Source organism: Anarrhichthys ocellatus, unplaced genomic scaffold (assembly GCF_004355925.1).
Source record: "Anarrhichthys ocellatus isolate YVR2014 unplaced genomic scaffold, GSC_Weel_1.0 scaffold2, whole genome shotgun sequence".
In the NCBI taxonomy this organism is placed as follows: Eukaryota; Metazoa; Chordata; class Actinopteri; order Perciformes; family Anarhichadidae; genus Anarrhichthys; species Anarrhichthys ocellatus.
Window position 1 is genome coordinate 5,456,496 of NW_022280032.1, and position 25,615 is coordinate 5,482,110.

General features: G+C 41.1%; 2 protein-coding genes across 3 annotated transcripts in view; one reads left to right on the top strand and one right to left on the bottom strand.

The window, feature by feature from the left end:
- Positions 1 to 16,362, bottom strand: part of kcnq1.2 (potassium voltage-gated channel, KQT-like subfamily, member 1.2) — a 147,800-nt gene extending 131,438 nt beyond the window's left edge. For both annotated transcript variants that reach the window (XM_031871223.1, XM_031871217.1), the window contains exons 1-5: positions 16,149 to 16,362; positions 13,578 to 14,226; positions 4,752 to 4,842; positions 340 to 466; positions 78 to 156 (exon numbers count right to left, since the gene is read on the bottom strand). In XM_031871223.1, coding sequence (XP_031727083.1) covers positions 78 to 156; positions 340 to 466; positions 4,752 to 4,842; positions 13,578 to 14,077 — 797 coding nt within the window. In that variant the 5' untranslated portion in view covers positions 14,078 to 14,226; positions 16,149 to 16,362. The remainder of the gene's footprint in view (positions 1 to 77; positions 157 to 339; positions 467 to 4,751; positions 4,843 to 13,577; positions 14,227 to 16,148) is intronic.
- Positions 16,363 to 18,220: 1,858 nt separating this feature from the next.
- On the top strand, positions 18,221 to 25,165 carry mrps35 (mitochondrial ribosomal protein S35). Its single transcript, XM_031856150.1, has 8 exons — positions 18,221 to 18,470; positions 19,151 to 19,200; positions 19,318 to 19,485; positions 20,256 to 20,316; positions 20,430 to 20,569; positions 22,122 to 22,231; positions 22,341 to 22,410; positions 24,693 to 25,165. Exons 1-8 carry the CDS (start codon positions 18,338 to 18,340, stop codon positions 24,960 to 24,962), a joined length of 1,002 nt encoding a protein of 333 aa, XP_031712010.1. The 5' UTR covers positions 18,221 to 18,337; the 3' UTR covers positions 24,963 to 25,165.
- The last annotated feature ends 450 nt before the right edge of the window (positions 25,166 to 25,615 follow it).

Here is a 25,615-nt window from a genome sequence, read left to right on the forward strand (position 1 = left end):
TCTCATCATCTCCTGATCCCTCTTACAGCTACATGTATCAGTAAGAAGTCAAATGCAGAACAAAACAGTCATTCTACCTGATGGCAGACGTGGCAAACACTTGGCCATTGGAACCTACACCAAGCACAATGATTGAGGCAAAGACCACTATCAAATCTGTAATGAAAGATAAAGACAGAAAAAAAAAATCAAATCAGGGTTGCAATCATTTCAGCTTCAAGGACACATTGTACTAAAGTAAAGCCTTACATGGCTTGAAATATCTAAGTTGTTGATCTACATGAACAATACATGACATCCGTTGTATTAAATGGGAGCAAAAGAAAATTCCAGGTGCACCTATGATTGCTATGGGCTTCCTGATAAAGCAGAGGCGTCCTTTGAAGCCTGCATATTTGTTGCGGCAGCCTGCCGACCACAGCCGGACCGCATACTCCGTGCCAAAGAACAGCACCAGCACAATCTCCTGTGGAGCACAATGCAAACACAGAGCAAGGGTTACATTAATCCATTGGTACAGCAACAATAATTGTAAAGCGCATGCAGGACGAGTGGATGTGGAAGTAGATAAGGTCTCATTATCTAAAAGCATTGATAACACTGTGCCTCACATTAAGACTAATCTCAAAGCATTAATCAATCACCAAGATTTACAATATGATATGAATGGGTAATGACAGGTGTGTGAGACAGAGACACTTAGGTGGTCTAGTAGTACTAAGACCACCCAACCACCCAGGAGGAAAAATGGAGGTTGATAACATGGCTGATGACAGCTCATATTGAGACAGGGTCAATGGCTAAGTGATTGAAGCCACAGGATGAAATGCTGTCACACTGCTGCCTCACAGATAAGAAGGCTAAACAATCAAATGCATTACTTGGACGATAAGATCTTGTTGTAATTGTAAATCTTTCTGCCACACTGCAGGATAAGATACTTGTGAAAAAAATGAGTGCTTGATTTTGAATTATAGTCATACGCACCTGCATATCAGTTCAGGTTGGTGCTTTTAGATTGTGTTCCAATATGTACCACTGTCCATTTGTTTTTTTATTATGTGCATACATGTGAGCCTCTGTGACTTAATAATGCCCGTCTGACGGGGATCGTTTTCCTGGCCACCGTGCATGCATAATATTTAGTCACTCTACTGTCTGTTAAAACCTAAGGCCATGTGGGTGGTCATCCCGCTGATTGCTTGAACTGGCTGCTCCCTGACCACCCCTTGTATGAAACTTAATACTATGAGCCCTGCTGCAATAACACAGCACCACAGAGCCCCTAAACAATGACCTGCCAATCAAATCAGACACTATTTTGGCTGGCAAAGATGTCAGCACAAAGAGAAAATGCACTGATCTATACATTTAGTACGGTAATACTTTTGCAACAGTACTATGAAAAACAACTTTTTAAATATGTATCAACCAAAGGCTTCCATCAAGGTTATCATGTGGATGGGGCAGCCAGATGGACAGATTCCTTTTGCTGCTCTCTGAATTTCTCAGTTTGCCCATTTTCATTAATTAATTATGTTTACAGCTTTGCGCTTGAGTTGCCTGGCCTGGGATTCCTATAACCCTCATTCATCCCCATGAATTGCTCATTTTCTGTCCCTGAGTTAAAGACAAAGAGAGGAGAATAAAGAGGCAGAAGTGAAGACAGACAGGCAGAAATGGTTCAGTAAATCTATATAACATAGCCTGATAATAAGACTGAATTACCATTTGGTTTTACTTTATTCATCTAAATTTGAATCACGTGTGCAGACATTCTGAGATCTGGAACCAAGATGACTATAACAACTCGACCAGCCAGCCATAGCCTTATTGTTTGTGTAGGAGAGTAACAGACTGTGTTTTAAGTCCCTGATGCTGTTTCTGTAATATAAGACTGTATAATCGGTTCTGACTGAAAGTCAATTTTCAATTTTGCTAACAGATGAGGTTTTATCTACAGTTCTTTGTATTCTGGACTATGCACAGTTTACTCACAAAGAAGGTGGGAACTTTTGATCGTTGCATCCTGTATACAAAGCTTCTGCTGTTGCCTTATAATTGGGGGGATAATATTATTGTGGATATAAGTATTCTATCAAACCTATAAGCAGACAGTAAGATCAAAACATCACCAATTCATCGAGTTCAGTAATTTTGACATATGGGTAACATTTGAAAGTCAAAGGAACGCATGAATTTGGGGAATTTGATGGGATTAGTCACAATAATTCCATAAATTGGGTCACCCAGATGTTGGGAAATTGTTGTATGTGTATCAGAAACTGGCAACTACGTGTTTACTGAAAACAGCCGCCTGTTCGAGCAGTGATAATCTCGTCAAACCAGACTAGGATGAAGCTCATTCAGAGAGCTGCTTGGGAATTACAATAACAGATAAAAAAAAAATGTGGTTAGATTGCTTCATCTGTGTGTACCAGGCACACAAAGTCACTTACATCTAGATTCACCTTCACAAAGCTTTTGAAGAAGACCTGGTCAGAAAAGACGATATAGAAGAGATCCATGTGTGCTTGTGTGCCTCCGGTCCAGTCTGGCCAGCTTTAGTTTGGCAGCTGCCCTGAAGGCCAAATATCCTAAAGGACTTATGTCCCCTCTGCCATCCAAAACAAGCAGCCTGTGATTCACAGATGTCAGCGAACCCTGAACTTTCTAAGTATAGCTACTACCACTACTATACGCCACAATGACACCATTCACTGGGCTCCACCCCCTCTATATATATATATATATATACACACACACACACACAGAAGATAAGGTACTATCTTATCTCACAATTTATATTGAACCAAAAGCATGAATTACTGTTTGACATGCTTACACACACACACACACACCCCAACACAGCCAGGTGTACAAATAGACAGGGTTTGACAAAAAAGAGAAAAGTCTAACAGTAGTTTTGTGTGCAGAAGTGTTTAATTTCTCTCTACATCTTTATGAGGCCGATTACTGCTGGCCTCTTGAGTAATGAAACAACAGAAAGAAAAGGTGGAGGGTGGAGAGAGAGATAGAGAAAGAGGGAAACCGAGAGTTAGAGATGAGAGAGAGTATTTGGCTCTTCTTGGGTGAAAATAAATGAATAACCACGACAGTAGGACTTCAAAGGGCACTGGCCAAAAGTTTACAGAAACACAGTGTCCACTCCGTCCACTGTTTGCCCCCGGGACCCAGGAGGTGGTACATGTGTGTCCGTGTGTGTGTGTGTGTGTGTGTGTGTGTCTGTACAGCTTTTGTGTAAACTGTGTGTGAGTGCACATTAGCTACATGTATATTGATAACCATTGTTCTGGCAAGAGACAGATGATGCAAGCTCTTTGTAGAGTTTCCAGCAGCAGCCAAAATTGTCTCTACCTGTTGAAAGCCCTGGATTTATTGCATCACTTAGCAGCCTTAATAGCCTAATAAGCCACAAAAAAAGGTTAATTTACCAGCAAGTACAGTCTGGAGGAGCCAAATGATTCTGCATAACAAGTGTCACCACTATAGGTTAAAAACAGTGACTCCTGAGCATTCCCACACTATTAATGTACAATATGTGCAAGTTACTTACTGTAAGGTGTTTTGGATGAATGCAATACAAGCTGCCAGGTGTTGTGTGATGTTATTTGCAATAACTGAAAGGGATTAGTCTTTTGAAGCTTTGTAATATCTTTGGGCTGAGGTGTAAGATGGCGGGTGGAGTCCCTCTCAGCCACGATCTTCTGTGTCCATCATGTGGATAGAGAAGGGTACTGCAGTGCAGTTATAATAGTATAAGCCAACTGTCACTCTTTGGTTCAGTTTCTCTTAAAAAAAAAAAAAAAAAGGTATAGAAATTGCATTAATATAAGAAAACTTACACAAGAAAATTCAAGGATGTCAAGGAAGCATCACTACATCCCTTCTGTCAATATAGGAGTAATAAAACCTTCATCAACTGATATATGTGCAATTATGTGGGCTGCGATTATTATTTTAATCGACTTAATAATAATAATAATAATAATAATAATAATAATAATAATAGCTTTGGTGGCTGTAAAGGTAGAATTAGTATTAGTATAGGTTTTTTTCTGATCTTCTGATTTTCATTATTATCGTGGTTATTATTATCACCAGTGCTTGTGGCCTGTATTCACTGTTCTTGTCTTCCTCTTGTTCTGTTTGTGATTTGTCTTTTGTCCTGCAATAAATATACATACAATAATAATTATAATAATCTATTTAATAATTGTTTCTTTTAGAATATGGGAAAAAGGAGAGGTTCCCACAGCCCATCTGACAATATAAAATGCTTGTTTTTCCCTTTTAAATGGTCCAAAACTTAAATAAAACAATTTACAGGGAAATTAAATACAAAAAAGGTAGAAAATCCTTATATTTGAGAAGATGAAACTGGTGAATGTTGGGGTTTTTGCTTGACAACAAATGCTAAAAATGGCCCATTTTCTGCCAATGAACTGAATTTATTGTTTAATGATGGTCATCAGGCATGTGTTTCTAAAGGCCCTACACACCAATGCATATTGATTATCAGTCTTTATTAAAACAAGGACCATGCACAAAAAAACATTAATCTCAAAAATATATTAAGTATAATGATTTAAGTCAGATCTATATATTCACTAGACATTAAATACAATCATTTACATGCAACACAATTCCATGTTCAGGGATTTAAGAGGACGCTTCTGGAGGTTGTAAGAGTTTTACGTTTGGGATATCAGCACAATGACAGTACTCACCATCCAGAAGAGTGTTCCAGTGGCGAACTCTGTATATTGCTCTATAGTAGACAGGACACTGAAGATTAGACACACCAGGACCATGATGAAGCTGCAGGGAGAGAAAACAATTCTTCAGGAAGTTATCAGCACATACTACTCACTGTTTGAGTCGCAAAAGAAAACAAAAAACTCATGCTTCCCCCAACCAGTCATGCAGTTTACGTCAATGTGATTAAACCATCGTTATTTTTCTCATCAATCTGCTTCTATTAAGAGCTGACAGGATGTTTCCGCGTTTATGTTTGAACATCTGGCACCAGCACAACTAAATGAAGGTAGAGGAAGCAGAGGTGGATAGAGGGAATTAAAGGGATTAAATTGAGAGTGAAGGCAAAGAGAAAAGGAGTAGGAGAGGAAGGATGGGGTGCAACTATTATCAATTCATCTGCAGATTACTTCTCGATTTATTGATTTGTCTTTTTTTAATAAAATGCCAGGGGAAAAAAGAAAATTGCCCCCTATAACTTCCAAGAGTCCTGGGTGACATTAAATTAGCTTGTTTCTTCCAACCAACAGACGTAAAGATACTCTGTTTACTATCACAGATGTAAAGAAAAGGAGCAAATTCTTACATTGGAGAAGCCAAAAACAGAGAATGTCATTAATTGATTACATAAACAGGTGCAGTTTAATAATCTACCAACCGTTTTAACTATTTGTTTCAGCTCTAGAGGAAAGAATTAGGACTATACCAGAGGGGAAAGAGAGGAAAGGAATAAAGTGAATATCTTTTTCGAACTTAGTTAGAAACAGTATTTTCTTCTTGAACCACTGCACTGTTCATTTACTCGTTAATTCTAAAATGTTAAAGAGGCTCATGCAGGGCTTTGCTTGGTCTCTCCCGACTCTGCAGGATTAAGAGCAGAGTCCGTTGTGTGCATTATCTCATTAATAATCCTTAGAACATATCTTTTAAGTGCTTTTACATGACATACTACAGTATGCGAGTGTTTGCATGCACCATCATCAGCATCATGACCAAGCTCACTTTAAAAACACACAGCAGTGGATGCATTATGATGCTGGGTACAGGGATTACAGGCCATATGCTGGAAGAGTTACGTAAGTGTCTGTTGTTTATCACTAGTCATGTAACCTATAAAATAATGCAGAAATGTAAGTACTCCCACGCTAAAGAGACTTTCAAATGTTGCATTCGCAGAGGCCGCCATCCTAGATGAGATTTTTAAATCGAATATGTCCAAAAGAGAAGCATGTTAGACATCCATGTGAGCCGCACCTGTTTATTGGACACCCGTGTGACCTAAGTTTATTTAAAGAAAGAGGTAAAGTTTGCTTTACTTAAAAGATCATGCTCATTTCTGGTCTCTCCGGTAGTAGAATGAGCGTAAGACAAAGTGGGGGGATGGAGGGTAACACTCCTGAAGGAGGATTCCCCTTGCACACAGACTGACACATGGGACAGATGGGACAGTGAGGATTACCGTTTACGACCAAACACACACACACACACACACACACACACACACACACACACACACACACACACACAGACATCTCTCCCACCCTCACTTTGATTCACAAATGCAAGCAAAAATGCATTAGAGCATTATGTTCTGAGAGTATTCCTGGACCTATAAGAAAGCCAATCATCAACAACAGGGTGAGCCGAGATGACGTCATCACCTCTGATTTAGTACAAGTGTCACATACTTTCATTTTGACTGAGGTGACCAAGGTGATACTCAACCCAGTGTGGCAATGAGGATGCTATAGTTTGGTTTGGATCTTCTATTTGCTCCACAAAAAGAAGACAGAATGTCCAACACTGAGATCAGTCACATGATGGAATGCTGCAGTGGCAGCTGGGGAAGCCAGTGAGATTTCATGGCTGGACAAGGCTTTGGTGCAGCGTCCTCGACATATGGGACTGGAAGATTTTAAGGTGTGCATGACAACTAAGAACTTACAGCCAATCCATCCCTCTGTAGGCCCTACAGTTCCGCTAAAAGCCAATTATTCAACACCCAGGACACCATGTAAATTCAAATAGGAAGAGGATAGGTTGTGCAAATGAGGAATGAGCCAGTTGTATTAAAGCAGTCATTAAGACAAGGCTGTAAAAGCAGTCATATTGCTCAATTTCAAAGATATAATGGAAAATATTGCACAGGAACTTGCGGACATTGATGAATATCACTGGTATCGCTGCATAAAACATCAAAGACCAGCTCTCTGCATTTAGCACTTTGCTGATCTTCATCACTTGCTGCTGCAACTGCCTCGTCAAGATTACCTCCTCCTATTGGTTGAAACTTCATTAGAATTAGTCACATGACAAAGATTTAATGTTTACAGGCAGGTGAAAATGAGGGCAGGTAAAGTAAACTCAAACCCCATTTCCTATGAGATCATCTTATTTGGATGATCATAAATTCAATTTCATAGTCATGTAGGCCATTGAGAAGGTCATGTAATCTGTGTGTTTTCCCTCAGCGCATGAGACTATAACATTTGTCCTGTTTTTGAAAGCACAACAGTGAAATGCAATACCCATGAGACTCCACATACAATGTGTCATAGAAGACCATTGACGGAAAGCTGTACTAGATTAGATTATAGTCTGTAGTAATGACTAATTGGATAGGACTATCGTGTTTGTTTGTTTTGGGTACAGTGAGCAGCATTTTACTTGCAGTGTTTCGTAATAGCAGACATTATCCACTGTTCTACTAAAGCTAGGAGGTTAGAGCATAAACATGCAAACAAAATGTTGCATATTTAAAGTTGTCATTTCTTCAAGTTTACCAACAGTTTCTCTGGAGACATTAAATGTTTCAAGGCTGTGCATTAAGTCAGGCTGTGTACAAACTAGACGAAGCATTTCCCTAAATGTCATATCCTGAAGCTTTCTGCATTGACACCATGGGGAGGTGTTTGCTGCGGACAGGACTGGGTCACTCACAACCATTAGCCAACCTTATTTAGCCAGGCCAAAACCCCTGGGATCTGATTAAAACAAAACAGCTGGGGCTTTAGCGAGTGTTATTGTCTGCAGATCTGTCCAGCTTGACTAAAATAAGTAAGGCGTAGAGCCATACCAAACCCTCTACTCAATCAGCTGGGAAACTATGGCAATATAAGCTTATAAGGGAACATCAACTATAAACAGACAGCGGGGACAATGCCATCTCAAAAGTGGGGGTGACAACAATGTGAAAGGTTCACACTTGCAGATTTGTGCATTGCGCATTCATAAATCGAGTATGCAAACTCACACATGTAGCCAATCAACAGTAGCACTGCAATGCTAATTGCACACATTTAGCTGTTGGGCCAAAGAGGCTGGTTGTGTATGATTACAAGTCATCAATACAGATGGTGCTACGCTAATCCAATCCAAATGATGTCTTAACCTTAATCTCATTCAACCCAGCAGTGGATAACAGGTTGTGCCGTCATAAATCGGACCGTCTGATAAAACACCAGCTTACACTTGCAAACTATCTCAACCTCATCTTAAGTCATTAGAACTCCAGCTTTAAGATCCTACATCTACTTGCCTTTGCACAATTCACTCATTTCTCAGCCACACAAATAAAGGTCAAATAAAGAAGTACATTGTAAAATGTTGTTTTACAATTAGGTGGTCTGTTTAAGCGGACGCCTATGCCGCTGCAATGCTGCTCAGTTAGCAGATGATACCACTGCTATGCTGCTCCTATAAAAACAAAAATGTGCCCAATCTCTGGCCCAGCAACCAGCTGTAAACAATGAGTCAAATACAAGTATAAACTTTGTACTGTCTGCATACTTGTGCTCCCTTAATAAATCTGCCCAATGCGAGTTGGCAGACTTCCAGAATTCCCATAATGTTTACGTATTTGTTTTGGGACTAAACACCTCTGCATTCTGTGTCTGCTTCTGAGACTGCTTCTTCAAAAACGTGCTTGTGACTTAAACAAGCACAAAGGTCATTGCCCTGTCCATCACTGCTAGCAAGCACGGTCAGAGACAGAGAGGGAGCTGCCCTCCACAACCCTCTTTACTGGCCCCCCCTCCCCATCCCATCCATGGAAGAGCTTAGGATGGATTACACCGCATCTGCCACCAGTCACAAACATGGATATTCCATCCTGGCTTAGCTATCATCTTGTCCACCAAATGCTTGGGGAAAAAAAGAGGTAAATCAACTTACAGGTTGCAGGGCAAAGTTAATGAAAAGAGAAACAGTTAGGAGGGGTATCACACTATAGAAGCAGTGTCATTCACAACTAGCAACTTCGCTAAATGCATGTCGGATACAGCATCACCTTGAATTCAGTTGTACAGTTACACACCATTGGAAGTATACAAGATATGTACCAACTGCAAACGGCACAAAGGACGGCCAAGACAATGAGAGGTGCAAAAATAATATCCATAACTTAAATCTTCTTGGAGGTTGATAACTGACAAGTATGTAAAGGTTTAGAGCCGACACGAATACTTTTATTGACAAGACTAATTGGAATTAGCAAAATATTCCTTGAACTCAAGGTTTAAATTTAAGCTAAAATTGTATATTATGCATTCTGTTCATCTTAGGATAGAATTTACTTTGTAATGCAATGGATCATGTCAGTATTTTAATAGCAATCTTTTATTCTTTAATTCAGGAGCAGCAGTCCCCTTTATAGGCTGCTTACAAGTTGAAGTGCAACAGATTAAGATCTGCATGTGCATTGGTTGTTGAAACATTTCATGTATATTAAAAGGAGAAATGACTAAATAAAATGCTATTATGATAACAGTTATCTTTTTAGTTTCTTTTAATATTGCACTCTGACTTTTTAAATTGTTAAACCTGTTGGACAAATTCCTGAAGCAAAAAGGGTCAAAAGACAATGGACTTCGCATTATGAAATATGCCCCAGCGTACATCATTCACTGAGAAATGGACGTGACCCATACAGTTCTCTTCATTCAGTCAGTAATCTCTTGTAAGCAGATATCCAACACGAGGTTTCCTTTCTGCCCTTTCCACATAGATGGAGGGGATTCACTATCGCCATTTCAATAATCTGTCCAGATATAAAAACACACAACAGAACCAAGTACTCCAGACAACATCTGGCCAGCTGCATCTTCACCAGGATAAACGGGTGCAATTCTTCCTCCACTGCAAACTGGTCGTGGTGTAATGACGCCACAGTAGAAATTCCCCTTCATGAGACGATCACATTTTGATTACAGCCACTGCAAATGAAAATATTGAGGTCGTTTTTTTTAACAGTCAGTAAGATAATCTCTCTTTCTTCTACTGTTTTAGCTCTTGATTTTGTCTCAAAATAATTTACGTGTCTACTTAAATGAAGATGTATGGTTGTAATCTGCTTCCAGTTTGAGCAAGAAGGGCAATCATGTGGACATGCATGTTCATTCCTTTTGGTTATGTAAAAGAATCCAGAGGGAGTGGCCCAAACGTGAAGGGGATCATAGCCCCAGGTTGTCTCTGTGCTGGTGAGACTGCATGCCATTGCATAAGACTCTTTTCGGGCACTCTTATCATATGCTGTCCCGAGCCCAAGGGATTTCTACCCACTCTGACTAAACTCTGTCGTCAGAGTGACATGTGCGTGTACGTTTGTGTGTCTGTCGGTTAGACAAACGTGACATTTCATATATAATACATTAATTTGTTAAAACATGTATTAATAATTGATTGTTTTCCAACATCAAGAGGAGACCGAATGCTGCCCGATGACCCCGAAATAAAGTCCGTAACTGTATATGCTTAAGTTCATCAAATAAATCATTTATATTTGAATTAGTTTTATGCTATGAATTCTTCATTAAATAACGATGATGTATGTAAAGCACTAATCTAAAAAGAAAGTTAACAAAATAGGAAGATAACCACATTTCTCTCAATGTGCCGAAGTTAATATAAATCCACATGAAAACTTTTTATCTGTTTGGGTTTCAAATGGGTTTTTCCAAATGAGTATTGCAAAAGAAATAAAACCCTCTTTTCAAACAAAACAAAACAAATCGGTCAAATGCATGAGGACTCACTGAAAGGGTGTTTGTGTACACATTCGATGCACATATGCGTACATTGTGCAAGTATTAATTTGTGACAACTGTCTCCCCGTTGATGTGTGTGTGTTCTCCCATTACGCTACCCGTTGATTGGACAGATGTTCCGACACAGCCAGATGCAGTGTTGACGAGTGCATTTTCAGATTTATAAGCACGATAACGGCAGCAGTGAATTGAGCGTTGACCTGTGCGTGCATGGTTCGTCAGTGTGTCATCCTAATGTAGAGCAGGCCTATTAGGCCTATCACGAGTGCTGCATGCGGCCTGTTAGGAGTCTCTTTTTCCCTGCCAATCTCTAAAGAGGCCAGGAGAATAGATGGCCACCAGCGATAACCATCGACAAGTAAGAGTTACTTAAAGGAGTGTTGACGAGGATCAGTCAGAGGGGTTTAATATTAAATGAAGCACAGGCTCAGGTTCTCTCTCCTCTGTGAGGGGAGAACATTAGAGCCTCAATTACTGCTGGGACGAGTTATCAGCAAGGCAGGGCACACAAAACACATTTACAAACAGGACAACAGAGGATCCCCGCTCTGTTTCCACTCCTTTGACTGACAAAGGTAATATCTTAATGAGACTGACTAACTCTACTTCTCTTCAAGCACAATTTCACGTGGACAAAGCTGAAAAGTGGTCGGAGTAGCTGCCATGTTTAATGACTACACATTAGGCCTGGATTATGTTTAAAGGATGAGGTAATTTGAAGGAAGCTGAGCTGAAGCGCTGTAGAGGGAGATGAATACGTTTGGAAAATGGATTATTTGGGAGGAGCGGGACCTTTAGGAGGTGCAGGCATTGAGATTGTTGCAAGACGTTGCACAGAACGCAAAACACTCCTGGTTAGTCTCGGCCAGAGCTGCATAACTGCTGAATCATGACCCAAAAGTGAGATGCTTTGAAGGTTTAAATTTAAATATATATCTATATAAATTAACTTCTATACCTTAACTATTAGGTTTTAACATTTACCTTTACTGTTCGTAACAATAGGCAACTACAGTGGAAAAAAAAAACACATGGAAACTTACTACTCAGGTGTAATGGCTACTGTGATGTCATTTATGTGACAAAATGATCTTTATACAGTATGTTGTAATATTGTTAGAGTTTGTACACAAAAGGATTTTACTTCCCATTACAGTGTGACCTTGATGAAAGTAATTTAACCGAATGCAATGAAGTACTCAGGACACCTCTCTGTGCTCTGGTTAACCTGTGCTGGGCTCAAGTCTACTTAGGCACAACATGATATATGGTGGGTGCCTTTCAGTCAATTAATGACCCAGTTTAAGATGCATGTGTAATTATAGCAGCAGCAACTAATGCTCCTAACAACCTTTCAAAGTGAGTTGGTATCAGGCGGGTCAGGATGCGGTATTAGCATGCTTTTACTGTACTCAAACCACACATAGTCACGGGGAAAATGAAATAGAAAAACACAGTCATCTGCGGCTTTAAGGGAGCAAAATAATGCCTCCAAACACAGAACTTAGCATCTATACTGTCTGTGTTTGTGTACTATTACACACAAACGGGGGGGGGGGGGTCCAAATTAACCCTACCATTTCCTGAAAAACATTCTTTTGGATTTATTTGACTCACTGTTCAGTGGAATGTAAAAGAGTTCAGTAGACGCCCGTCACTTGAACTTCTATTATTATCATTCATATTTTCATCTAATCTGGTCTAAATCCATGGGCTCAGGGCTTACTGTGACATCTGGGACCACATTGTGGGATACCAGATGATTCTTTAGTCACATGTTAGGAGGGTATTCTTGGTCATGAAAGAGTTAGATTTTCACTTTTGCAAAAAGGGAAGCTAACTCAAATGTATCTCACCATCATTATATTATTCATCACAAACACTCACTTCTTGAATTGGGTAAATTATTTTGATTAAATGAATGTGAAAATGTGCAAAACATATTTGAGTAAAAAGACATACATGAAGCCAGATTTTAAAATATTTACTTTTGTTTTTCAATATATTACTTAGATATTAAGCACTTGCTGGCCATGAAAACATATGGAAGTAGGATACAATTCATTAAAAGTTTTACTATATATATATATTTTTTATTTCCACTAGTTTTTTAACTAAAAACTGGGCAGTTAATAAAAAGATGCAAGCAGTGTTTTAACTGCAGGTCAGTGTGGGTTTCTGGCAGGTCAGGTTAGCAGCATCAAGAAGGACGTTCCGTGATTCATGGATGTGGTTGCTGATATGTTGACTGTGAGGAAGAGCAAAATAGACTGAGCTTATCAGTGCCAAAAGTGTGGTTGACCAGGTCGCACTGACCTGCTCCTGTTGGGCCATCTTAAAACAACCGCAGACAGCCAGCAGGCCTCTCCCTTTGTTACTGGGAACCAGAACCAAATACTGGAAGGAGCCGCACTAGATGCAATTAACGAGAGAGGGCCTGGAGCTAACGGAGAGACACCACACAGACCTGTGTTTGAAGTTAGACACTCAACGAGACTGTTAACCGAACAGCTTTTAGCACGTCCATCAAAGTCTTAACATGTTGAGGAATAAAGCCTTATGATTGTTAGGGTTCTCGTGAAGGCTTTTGCTCCTAATAATGTTTATTTACTCTGATTCAGCATTTTGAGCCTTACACATGCTCGTCAGTGTTTATGGTTCTCTGTAACTATGTCTACTCATTCAGCACTGCTGCCAAACTGACTCGCAGTCTGTTGCTGTAATCAGTACACACAGAACCAGACAGGTACTCACACGAGGAAGTGGTAGAGGAAGCATCTTATTCCAGCAGGCCTCTCTAGGAAGTTGTAAACATCCCCCTGCATGCTAGTCTTGGTGTACGGGCTCTGGAATTGCTTTTGATGATGACGCATCCAGCTCGAACGAGGGAGAGTCAGAGGGACAGAGGTGATGGAGGGCTCGCCAAGTATGGACGGAAGCACTGGGATATTTGTGTCCGCTGGTGGATAGCAGGGAATGCCTGATCCATTATTCCCCGCTGTGGGGTCCAGCTCCAGTGAAACGGGAGAGTAGGAGCTTCTGTCAGCAGCAGGAGCCCGTAGGGTAGAACTGGAGGATGTAGTGCCGGTGGAGGTCGCGGGGTCAGCGTCCATCTCCTGGTCCAGGCTGAGGTTGAGGCTCGTGCCGCCATATCCATTGGGTCTGCAACTTATGAAGGAGCTCCCCATCCTGCTGCCATAGTCGCGTTGCACGTGGCACGTCATGTGAAAGGACTGTGCACGTCTTTCCTCCATGGTCCGGTTCAGAGACAGGCCAGGGACATCCCTGAGGTCAACCAAGAGTCAGGTAGAAGGGTTGAGTCCGGCCGGATGAGACCCTAGGCATGGCTAGCTACCCGCTGCAGACAGGAGCCCTCTCTGCTGCACTGCATGTGTGTCCATACCTGCAGGGGAAGAGGTGACATGAGTCATGGAGATAGTATGACTGAAAGTAAGCCCTGCCCTCCACGGCAAGGGCCTTGTTAATTGAGTCATTAAAGATGCAAGACATGGACACTCGAGTTTGTTTAACGTTTAGTTTGCTGAACCGCCATTACTATTTTACACCAACAACAGCATTATCTATTACCTGGGTCAAACTGCAATTGTTGACAAGATTATTAACACAGCACACTGTATTTCCAAATAACTCTGAATTTAATGTTCTTGAACAGTTTGAAGCTACTAAATAAACATCTGCTATTGTAACATATGGCATCCCAGCATAGAAGAAAAATACTGTTACTCCAGATTATCATCAGATTGTAATCTGGTAAATGCTAAAGGTGGTTCCCCTCAGCATGTTACTTCTGAACTGTCGTCATACGTGGATCAGAGACGACCCGTTTGTGATTTTAGGGCACTGATGCCGATTAGAGCTTTCCGTCATGTAACGGTCCGGTGTAAGGAGTCGTAGAAACATTTCTATGAACTTTTGAAAATTGTTGTACAAGTAGGCTATTACACTGCGATTTACGACCGGTGACAATAATACAAGCACAAAATACTTCCAAAATATAATCATACACAAGTTAATGTGGCAGAGACAGGTCTGCACACGAGTCCATTTCCTCTCTGTGAGGATTTACTGTGAAACCTGCTGCGTCGTCCCTGATGGATGTCAAGCCCGGAAATGTTTCCCATCTGGTAAACTAAAACAAATGTGCAACAAGCACTCTGCTAACATTTAGAAGAAGAAAAAATTATAATCCAGCTTGACCAGGCTACAACAAATTTTAACAGTTACAGACGTCACATCACAGAGGTTTAAAAAAGCGTGCAGGAAGAAGAGAATTAGACTGATTAAAACTGGACAGTTACAGCCACGTGACTGATTGTTTTGCAGCTCGTCTCTCATATTTCTCTCAGTTTTCTGAGAAAGACTTCAAGCGGCTAGTCACAATCAAACACTGCATGTTTGTATTATGACAAAATCTCCACTGCTTGCCTTTGGACATAGGTGTTATTTGCCAAAACACTACTTAAATCTATATCAACAACAACAAGAGATGTAAAAGATAAAGAAAAGTGTGTGCAAAGGGAGCAGCATATCAGCAACACATCCTAATTCGTGTGTTTAATATCTATTCCTCATGTCTGCAAATGTAACCAAGTCTGGACAGTGTGTCAATTTGACAAAAACACTTTCCATCTAGTCAAAGCAATTCTACTCCCTGCTGGCATATGCACAATTAATTAGTGTATCAAAGGGTTGGTAGGCGCGTCACTGTCTTCTCTGGAAAGACACCTAACCAGTGTGATAAATGGCCGGATGTTGCCCAACAGGTTAGGAAAAACAGCATCATGGGACAAGTGAGGAGGGCTAATTGGGGGCAAGTCCCCCCCACCCCGTCCGTATCTGTCCTCAGCCATCGATGAACTGATGACAGGGGCCACATGTGCTGTCTCCCTGTAGATAGAGTTTCTGACTTTAAAGCTGCACAGTCATGAGACACGCAATGAACTGTCAGACACGCACAGGCTGCTGTGGGACTCTACAGTTACAAGAGTATTGTTTGCCTTTCCGTTAAACTGAACCGACCCTGTCACGGGGACAGCCAAAACAAATGGAATGACAGCAACGTGAAATAAATTAGGAACATTTAGCTTCCGATCCCTAAAAACTCCACCTTTTTCCCTTTTCCACCTGCTTAAGCACTCAAATAAAGAGCAGGCTGTGGTCTGTTAAATGATGCTGCAAAATCAAGAACATGTTATGTCAATATTTGCAGCAATTAATGCTACACGCTGATGTTCGCAGCTGAGCCCTTCAAGAATTACGCTTAACAAGTTAAACAATATGTCAAACTAGCGTGTCACATCTTACCTTTGAATCCAGAAACACACATCAAGTTGTAATCGGTGGTAAATAAATAGAAAATATCTCAGAAGCAGGCAACAAGTTCACCTTTATTTATTTTTAAATGAATAAAATATTGTCATATAATCTCCAAAATTAAACAAGTAAGAATTCGTCTTCCAGCGCAACAAAATTAAACCCTAACATCGAAAATACACTGAGAGGAGAAGTCTTTCATCGGCTGCTGCCTGCAGGACTCGTCTCTTTGAAGTGCATCGCAGCCTGTGCCTGCACAAACGCTGCGTTCAAGGGTTATGGGACATTTTGTAATCGCAACATGAGCGACCAACAAAGTGGTATCCTGTCCATTTTATATACTATCTACAATTACTAACAAGTAGCCAACGTGCAAATGTCTACAACATATGTAAAGAAATAAAATAAAAAATAATTTCTGTATAATTTATGATTATGAGCTTATTATTTGTGATAACTTGCCAATGTATGAATCCGGAATGTGAATTTGTGTCAGGTTGTATTTTTTAACTGTATTAGGGTTGCAGCTAACATTTAATTCTACATTATTATTATTCTAATTGATCAAATAATGATTTAAAAATGACCTGTCATGAATCCCCAGTGCCCAAAATGATGCCTTCAAATGTCTTGTGCTGTCCATCCAACCGTTCAAAGCCCAAATATATTTACAATAATATAAAACAATAAACAACCACCAAATCTTCATATTGGAGAAGCCTAAAGCAGCAAAGTCATTGTTGACATATATGACTTCAATGTCAACCCTAATGCTGATTCAGCATTCCAAGTATTGTTCTTCTAATCTTTATTTTTCCAATTCTTCCATACATTTTTTGGCACGCTTCTTTTTCTACATTTTTTAAGAAACCGTTCAACTATAAAAATGCTCTTTAAGGATATGCCTGCTGTTTCTAACCTTTAAACTTTTTGATATCTTTTACACTTTTTGAACTATCGCATTTTAACTTTTATGATTTTTTTTCAGTCCTTTTCTGAATTTGTTTAATTTCATTTCATTTCATTTCTCATCTGTTCTACCTCCTTAGCAATTAGAAAGATTCAGACTGTCTGTTTCTTTTTTTTTATTTTTGAAAAACATATTTTTTAGCAGGTAAATTGATGTTATTGTTGTAATACTCATTTTGGCCACAACAGGCTGAAGTACTCCTCTACCTCATGTTCTAAATACGACTAAAATAAATCATGTTTTCTACTTTACAACTGGAAGAAATGCACAATGATGCATGCACCTTGTGTTTAAACTCACCTGGAAGAAATTATGTTCTGCAGTTTAATGCTTTTGGCCTTCAACATTTTTCAGACAAGTGGTCTCCCATATCTGTATTTTCAGCAATTTTTTTGCGATTCATTTCAGCTTTCAGCATTCCAACGCATTTTCTGCAGGAAATGCATTTTCTGGTTACTTTAAATTGAGCCCTCATGGTGCATAATGCTAAATAAAGTTAGCATGCAGTCAACTGTGACATATGACTCAACATAACTATTTTGTACCCACTTGGCCTTTAGCATCGTTTTATAAGTGAAGATGAAACCGGGTCCATACCTGAGTAGCCTAATGTAAGAACAGGAACCCCATGAAATAAACATGCGTTTTTTATTTATGCCTTGCATTTCTAACACATCCCTGCCACTTTCTCAAATATAAGTGAACTCTGAGTGCTAATCCACCCGCAGTTGACATTACACATTTTAACTATGTCCAACCTGGTTTTAACCGAAAACACTAACTTATGGTTTGCCTCACTCTCACGTTTGCGTGGCTGTGTTTTCACATCATGAATCATTTTAAATAGTCTGCCATTTTTTGCACGTGCTACTTTGGAAAGGTGGTTTTACAGCAGCATTTGAACGCACCACATGTGCCAAACAGCAGCAGCTGATGGGTGGCAGCGGCAGGTCACACGTGCATGGTCGTGCACTAGCGTCAATAAGAATGGAAATAGTCTCTTGCATTTATTTCTGACCAAAATTATTTTCAGTGCTTCTTTGTTGTAGTATTAAAACCCGGATGCAGTCCCATCATACATCACGAGCTGTGCTTCCACGCCTGTGTTGACCTGTAGGGGGCACTAAACACTCACTCTGCGCCAAGTCAACACGTTTTGCAATACCTCATAGCTTGTCCCTCGCTGGTTTCCGTAGTCATTGGGAAAAACATGGCTTCACACACAAGCAAGGCATTTCTGTCGCTAGGTCGAATAAATGCTTCTGGTCTTGGACTGCAGAGACCAGTAAGCAGAGTCACATACGCGACGGATTCGTCTGTAAATGCTTCTGCTGGAAATAAAGGTGAGTTTCATTCGTGCTTCACGCGAGGATAACAGCTTGAGTTGCAGTTACCAAGGCCATGTCAAGGTACCTCCTGTCCTGTGACAGAGATGTGCTTTTGTAGTCAGAGTGTCTAAACTTGACTGGTGAGCAGCTGTGGGGTTTGTGGGGTGTGGGACGTTTTCAGGGGTTCTTGTGTGGGGGTCCCTGTGTCTATTTTATTAGTTCATTGTCACTTGCTGCATGACAGGTTTCTCTCTTCCCATCATAATCTACCCACAGTAGAATCAGAATAGATCAGCAAAAGAAGTGCAATGACAGATAAAGGATAAAGAACTAGATAGTATAGCGATTAACAGTTCATCTGCTCAGAAGTGTTCCTTTTTTAATCAATCCATCGTTTGGTCTCAAAGAAAATGTTGATTCCACAAAACCAAATGAATCATAAAAGGCAGCAGATGCTCACAATTAAAAAGCTAGAACTATTAACTCATCCTGTTATTTGTCTGCACCTTGATAAATATGTCAAATTAACGAATTTTCAGCTCTTATTTACTCTACATGGTACAACGAAAAGCATGATAATAAATAACACAGTATATCATGCGGTACATATTGTGAAATACACCTATCACATACACCAAATGTGTGTGTGTGTGTGTGTGTGTGTGTGTGTAAACTTGCAACATTGTGAGTTTTAGGCCTTCCTGATAGAGGCGGTAGAGGATTCTTGAGAAGACCCAGGAGAACTGTAAGTGTGCAGCTTTTACGTAGGTTTAATACATCAGGATGCACACATTTCAAATGAGACGAGACGTTTCCCAATTTAAAAAGACGCTTCCTTTGTCTTCCGTGTTGTTTTTTGCAGGCAGGGGAGCCCAGGACAGAAAAGATGCCGGTGGATCAGGACTGGACTGCAGTCTATCCAGCAGCAGCCATCTTCAGACCGAGCTCCGTCCCCCTGCCTGTGAGGATGGGCTACCCTGTGAGGGGGGGCGTTCCTCCAGAGAGGAAGGGCAACTTGGAGCTGATCAAGGTCAGACCACGTGCATACAACCTAAAACTACAAACACACAAGGGTGTTTGTAGTTTTAGGAAGTGGACACTGAGTTGTAGCGCTGTTCCCACATGGTTCAACAGATTAAAATCCTCTGCAGAATAAATGTGGCAACCATGCAGTTAACTGCAGTCTGTATCTGCATGCATCCTATGTCTATACTTCAGCGTTTACCTCCCAGTATTCATTGTGAGGAGTTAGTTGTTGCCAGACGATCTTCCAGCGTTACTGATGGAGCGGGCTTTGCTCTGTCTCTGCGCCCGGATTACTGAGCTGCTGTGTCCAGACACCAGCAGCTGCTCCACCTGGACTCGAGCCACTTGCAGATCCACTACTTTCGCCCGCCACAGCTGGAACTCTGCCGTGCAGCCTAACGACATTGATTTCATTAGTCAGATCAGCCACGAGCGGTCAACCTGCTGTGCATCCCTTTATGTTTGATGTTTTTTTTTACTTTTTAATCTTAACTCATAGATGTTTTGTCCAAACACAAGCCAACATTTTTGGATTATGAGAAATGTATTTTAATGTCAATATAGAATTATATAATTGCGTGTGTTAAATAATGAACACGCCCTTAACCAATGTATTCTGAAATCTAGCATAAAATGCATATAGTCATGAAAATGTTATGTGTGAGTTTTGCTTTACTGGGATGTACATATTTAGACTTCAGGACATTTTCATATTTCTGTTTTATGAACAGTTGCATTTTTACATTCACATAATCTCTCGCTCATCTCTTTCAGATACCAAATTTTCTGCATTTGACACCGGCGGCCATCAAGAAACACTGTGAAGCTCTGAAACGTAATTTATGTTTTTCATTTTAAAACGTTGTGAAGCTCTGAAACACAATTCATTTATTTATTTTTATTATTGTAAAACGAAAAACACTCTCATTCGCCTCATTTTGTGTCCAGCCTTCTGTACAGAGTGGCCCTCTGCCTTGGACACCGACGCCAGATGTGACGAGCTCTTTCCCATCAAAGTAGAAAGCACAGACTACGTGGCCGACGGCCCGTCCGTCCGAAACCCTTCAGCTCGCGTCGTTCACCTCAAAGTAAGTTTCCGTTCTTTAGTCTTTGCAGTTTCTATAAAAAGGTTTTTTCGACAGGTTTTAACCCGATGACCTGCTTCAACTGGGTTCCATCGACGTATAGCAAGACGTGTGGAGAGAAACCGGATCTGGAATGAGATTAGAGATTTACAGAGACGCGTAATCACCAGCTGCCGTCATGTCCCTGACTTATCCAGAGAGACGTTCTTTGTCCTCAAACATAAGAAGTTATGCTGTTACGTAACATATGCCATCAAGAGATTACAGCCCTATAGAAGCATTTCATATGTGAGCATGTGCTGAAGCTCTGTTGTTGTTCTCGTTCTTTGGAAAAGGTGTTTTTGACAAACATTACTTTCACAGAAAATAGTAACGAAACATCTCATCTTTGACAAAATGTCCCACATGTTGATATTCCTCTTAATCCCCCCCACTACCGCTAATCCAGCCGCGTGCAATCCTCCCCACAGACCAGAACCACTCATGTAAACAAGTACCAACAAGAAGCCATGGAAGACAAGATTCACACTTGTGTTTTCAAGACGTTATCAAATACAATATAGGATTGGTGCAACAGATTAAGCAGAGATTTTCCACACGGGTCATATTACTTCTGTGTGCAGGTGTCGGCCTCGTTGTTTCACATGTTGATAGAACTGAGCGATACCGGTTTCTTGGTGGCTGAAACGTTCCTCGTCTGGCTTCCCTTTGTCAAAGAAAGCTGTCGAAAGCCGTTCTATTTCATTCTGAACTGCTCGAGTTGGTTTCCACATGTTAACAGTAATGGTGGTCTGCCAACATCTTTTCTTGGACGAGGCTGCATCCTGCTTTGTAAACTCTGGAATTCAAACTGCCTTTTGAGAAATCTGTCATTTTCGCCATTAATCAGCAGCCATCTGCTCCACTGACACTGCCTTAGATTACAATCAGCACGGTGGGAATTATTCAGACATTAATCCATGTGGATTAGGCCGAAAAATAGGTCAGAGGGCAAATCTCTCACAGTTTCAGTTCAACAAAAATGCATTTCATCTTTTGAATGACGAATGTGTGCAGTAGGGTTGCCTGAAGTTATTCATTCGTTAATTTAGACGGGAAGAAAATCCTGTAAACTAAATCTGTGGCAGTTTGATCCAGACTCAACAAACTTAACTGCTTTCTAGTACGAGCCGAGGCTTACTTTGTATTGCGTATTTTTGTTGCATTGAACAAATTATATAAGTCAAATCTCATGAAAAACAGAGTATTAAAGGAGTAATCTGTTTTTTTCCATCCATCCTTTGTGTTTAGGGGCTTAGAGATTATTCTGAGTGCCAGCACGTGTACAGTTGTAATATTTAAATCTATACAGTCAAAGCTCTGTATAGGTTAAATAAGGTTTAATTGAATCTGACGAGAGAGGGATTCCGGCAGGAGATACAGCACATAATGAAATCCCATCTGCTCTTATCTTCTAGTCTGAGTATTTCTCTTTACATTGCAAAGCTTCATGTGGAAAAACAGGTGCCTAAACTATGTCTCTTGTGGTAATCTAATCACGTCGTTGCCGTCGCAGGTAAAGCTGTCCAGTTTGAATCTGGACGACCACGCACGCAAGAAAATGCTCAAACTTGCCGGGAAGAGATACTGCAAAGATACCAATGTACTCACCATCGCAGCCGACAGGTAAGCACTCCTTCACAAAGCTTCCATATGACTGATCATCAAGTGAGGGAATGACACAAATGCTCTGAATCTCTTCACCTTTTGTCTTTTCCTCGCCTCCCTCTACCAGCTGCCCATTGAGACAGCAGAATCAGGACTACGCCATGTACCTGCTCACTGTCCTTTACCACGAGTCTTGGGTGAGTTGAAAGTATTTGTTTTTTGACATTGAGCAGGCACCGTCACTTCAATGTGTTCCCCCTTTTTGAGAGGTTTCTTTGAGATCAGAGGAATGATATCCAGCATGCAAATGAACAAAGCATCACGGTGCCTGCATTAACTGCAGGGCCCTTTGTTGATGTATTCTGTGTAGAATTGTTCTGATATCGATGCCAGTATCGGGAATTCCTCCGATACAGCCTAAAATGCTGGATTCAGGTATCGGCGATATTAAGTTAAGTTTTCATATCAGTTATCGGCTCATTTACGCTACACACGAACAACAACAATACAACATTTTAAAGTTTTATGGCATTTATCCTCTGTCATATCACATCCATACAGGGTTAGAATTATACAGCTGTTAGAAAATAATATATTTAGCTTTTTAACGTACTGGTATCAGAGTGATACTCGGTATCGACTGATAGTTCAGATATCAGAATTGGTGTCAGAAGAAGAAAGAATCGTATTGGACGATAATTATTATAATTGATCAGCGTAAAGCTACTGTTAGCAAAGTTATTAAACTAAAGGTGTTCTATGAATTAAGTAAAAATAATGCTTTTGAATAACAGGGTGGGCAGGAAGACTACTTTTGTCTTTTTTTTAGATATTTATTAATATATTTATGACCAAATGCACATAGGTTTTTTTTAATCTTATAGCCTTTGCCTTTTAGTTTTGTGATTACCATGTTTTTATTGTTTTTTTTGGTGACATTTACATACAGCTAGCGACACGGCCCACTAGCTTTTATCAGAGGAATTCATGTCCATCTTGCTCTGCGATCCGAGAGCCTGAGCCCATTAGGGAGGTATCAGACCTGAATGGGCAGAAGGACGGCAAACAGCCGCATTGTCCAGTTGACATTTCTCCACAGATTGGGGGATAACAGACCACCCTATCAGGTGTTGACCCTGATACTGTTTATTCACATTAAGCCAGCCATGCCACATCAGGGAAGTCTTTCACCAGGTCATTAGCCCAGGCTCTCTCTGTTGCAGCCAGCCACGAAAAAGAAAATGACTCCCCTTGTGCAACCTTTGCCATTAGCAGCTTTTCATGGCTTAGCCACATAAAATAAAAAAAAAGGTTCTCTCAGTTGGAGAAGGTGTTCGAGCCAGTGCGCAGAACACCGTCCGCTGCCCTTTTGGACACACAATGGAAGGCACAGTGCTCGTCCGGCAGGCTTGTGGAAGTTGTGAGAGTGGTGTAGCGATCAGGTTGTAACGCTAGCCCACAAAGAGGCCCATTGTCAGCAGCCACTGAGGTGAGTTTATCTCCCCACTCAGGGAGACGGACCTTCCCTGCTAATTCCAGTTTGTGCTAATCCAGAGCAGCGCTGGGGCTGACTGCTCAAAGCTGCCTCCGACACGGAGGGAAGTTCACCGCTGGAGGGACTCCATCGGCGTTTGTGCCGTCATGCCCAACGCCTGTCCCGTCACCGAACTGAGAATATAAGCGTTGTTTTGCAGGGACGGAACTCGCTCGGGTTATCAGATATTCCGTCTGTTGACCAAACTACTCAGTGATGGATGCAAGGACAGACATGGTGTCACTGATGTCAACACTTGTATTATTTTGCACCCACAACAGCATCAGGAAGAAGGTTGGATCATTGCCAGTGCAGTTTGATTTAGTATGACTCAACTTTCTCTTTAAATGTTACAGCCTCAATGTATGAGGATTATCTTTCTTTATCTAAAAATCTAATGTTTATTTGTTTAGTAGGCCTTCATTACTTCAAAAGGAAGCTACTGATCTGTTCCCAAGTATCTAGTGCTCCTCACTCACAAGGGCCTGGACTTGTTCCAGACGGGACGTGATGCGGATCAGATATGTATCTCGGTAATGATGGTCATTAACCTCAAACACCTGGAGAGCAGCAGCGCTGAGGGCTCCGTCGCTGCCCTGCTTTAAACTGCTGCACAATGGGGCGCATTGTTCTCTCGGGAATGTGACGACGGGCAGCGGAGGGAGCACTACATGTGGAGAAACACTATCTCTGTGAGAGGAGCATCAAAGAAGGGGTGACCAAGGAGCCCCATATTTTACAGCTGTTGCCATAATGAGCCTGAGCCAGATCCCCAAAAAAAAGAAAATTCTTATCGTTGCATGGTCTTTCTACCCTGCAGGACAAAACAAACCTCTTCCACAATAATACACACATACAGTTCAGATGTAATGCTACAGACAACCCTGTTTTCAGTTCTCAGTCTGCGTGTAAAGGTAACGATTGCGTTTCGTTTTGCTCCTTCAGAAAACGGAGACCTGGGAGGCTGAGAAGACCCTGGCAGACATGGAGGAGTACAGCTGGGACGACAGCCCGTCCCAAAGGAATGTCTTGGATATGCTAGTACGCATGAAAGCGGCCGGGGAAGGAGAAGGCGAGGAAGTGCGAGAGCAGCTGCTGGGTAGAAGAGAGGTGCAGGAGTACAAGGACTCCGTCACCAGGTTGAAGAATGAAGGAGAGAGCGAGAGCACCATGCTGCAGTACAAAGAGGCCGTCAAGAAAGTGCTCAACCTGTAATACAGATTCATGTGCAAATGGATTCACACGGAGATGGAAACCAAGAGCACCAGGGTCCACGAAAATATGAAATACTTTGGACTCCATCTACGTACCAGTGACAGATTACTTTAGATAATTACTGTTCCATTATACATAGTACAACCTCAAGGGTTGGATGATGCTGTCTTTAATACAAAAATAAAAGCATAATGTACACTGTTGTTGAGTGTTCGGTCTTTGAAGTTGTGTTGGGTTCGTGTGCATGATGGGGAAAGCTTTTATGTAATGAAAGCCCCATTCAGTCGGTTCCTAGCCGACGCTCTCATCCCACTCTCGTCACTGTCAGGTCGAGGAGTGGTAGTTCCAGTGAAAGGATGCTTTCAGCAGCAGGTTGTTGAAAAGTACCTCACCCTTCTAAAGGAGTTTTGGGCTGTGGTCCGTGCACCTTTAGGTCAGAGGAAACCCGATGTGCTTGGACTGAAGGAGGGTTAAACGCTGAAGGCCACAAGGCAAAAAAAAAGTAGTCCGTCATCGCACAGTGTTGATGATGGAAACAACAGTTAAATTGGAGCAGTCTTTTTTTCCTTCTTTAAAGCGCCCATTAAGTCCCACTTAACACCAGCGTAGACAACTGGCCAAAGTCCTTAAGGTTTGGCATCAACATCAGCTTA

Bases quoted from the DNA above. Each gene is read 5' to 3' on its own strand.
- mrps35 (XM_031856150.1), top strand. From the start codon at position 18,338: ATGGCTTCACACACAAGCAAGGCATTTCTGTCGCTAGGTCGAATAAAT. The intron at 19,201-19,317 runs GTAAGTGTGCAG...TGTTTTTTGCAG, and splicing joins TGAGAAGACCCAGGAGAACT to GCAGGGGAGCCCAGGACAGA. The intron at 19,486-20,255 runs GTCAGACCACGT...CATCTCTTTCAG, and splicing joins GCAACTTGGAGCTGATCAAG to ATACCAAATTTTCTGCATTT.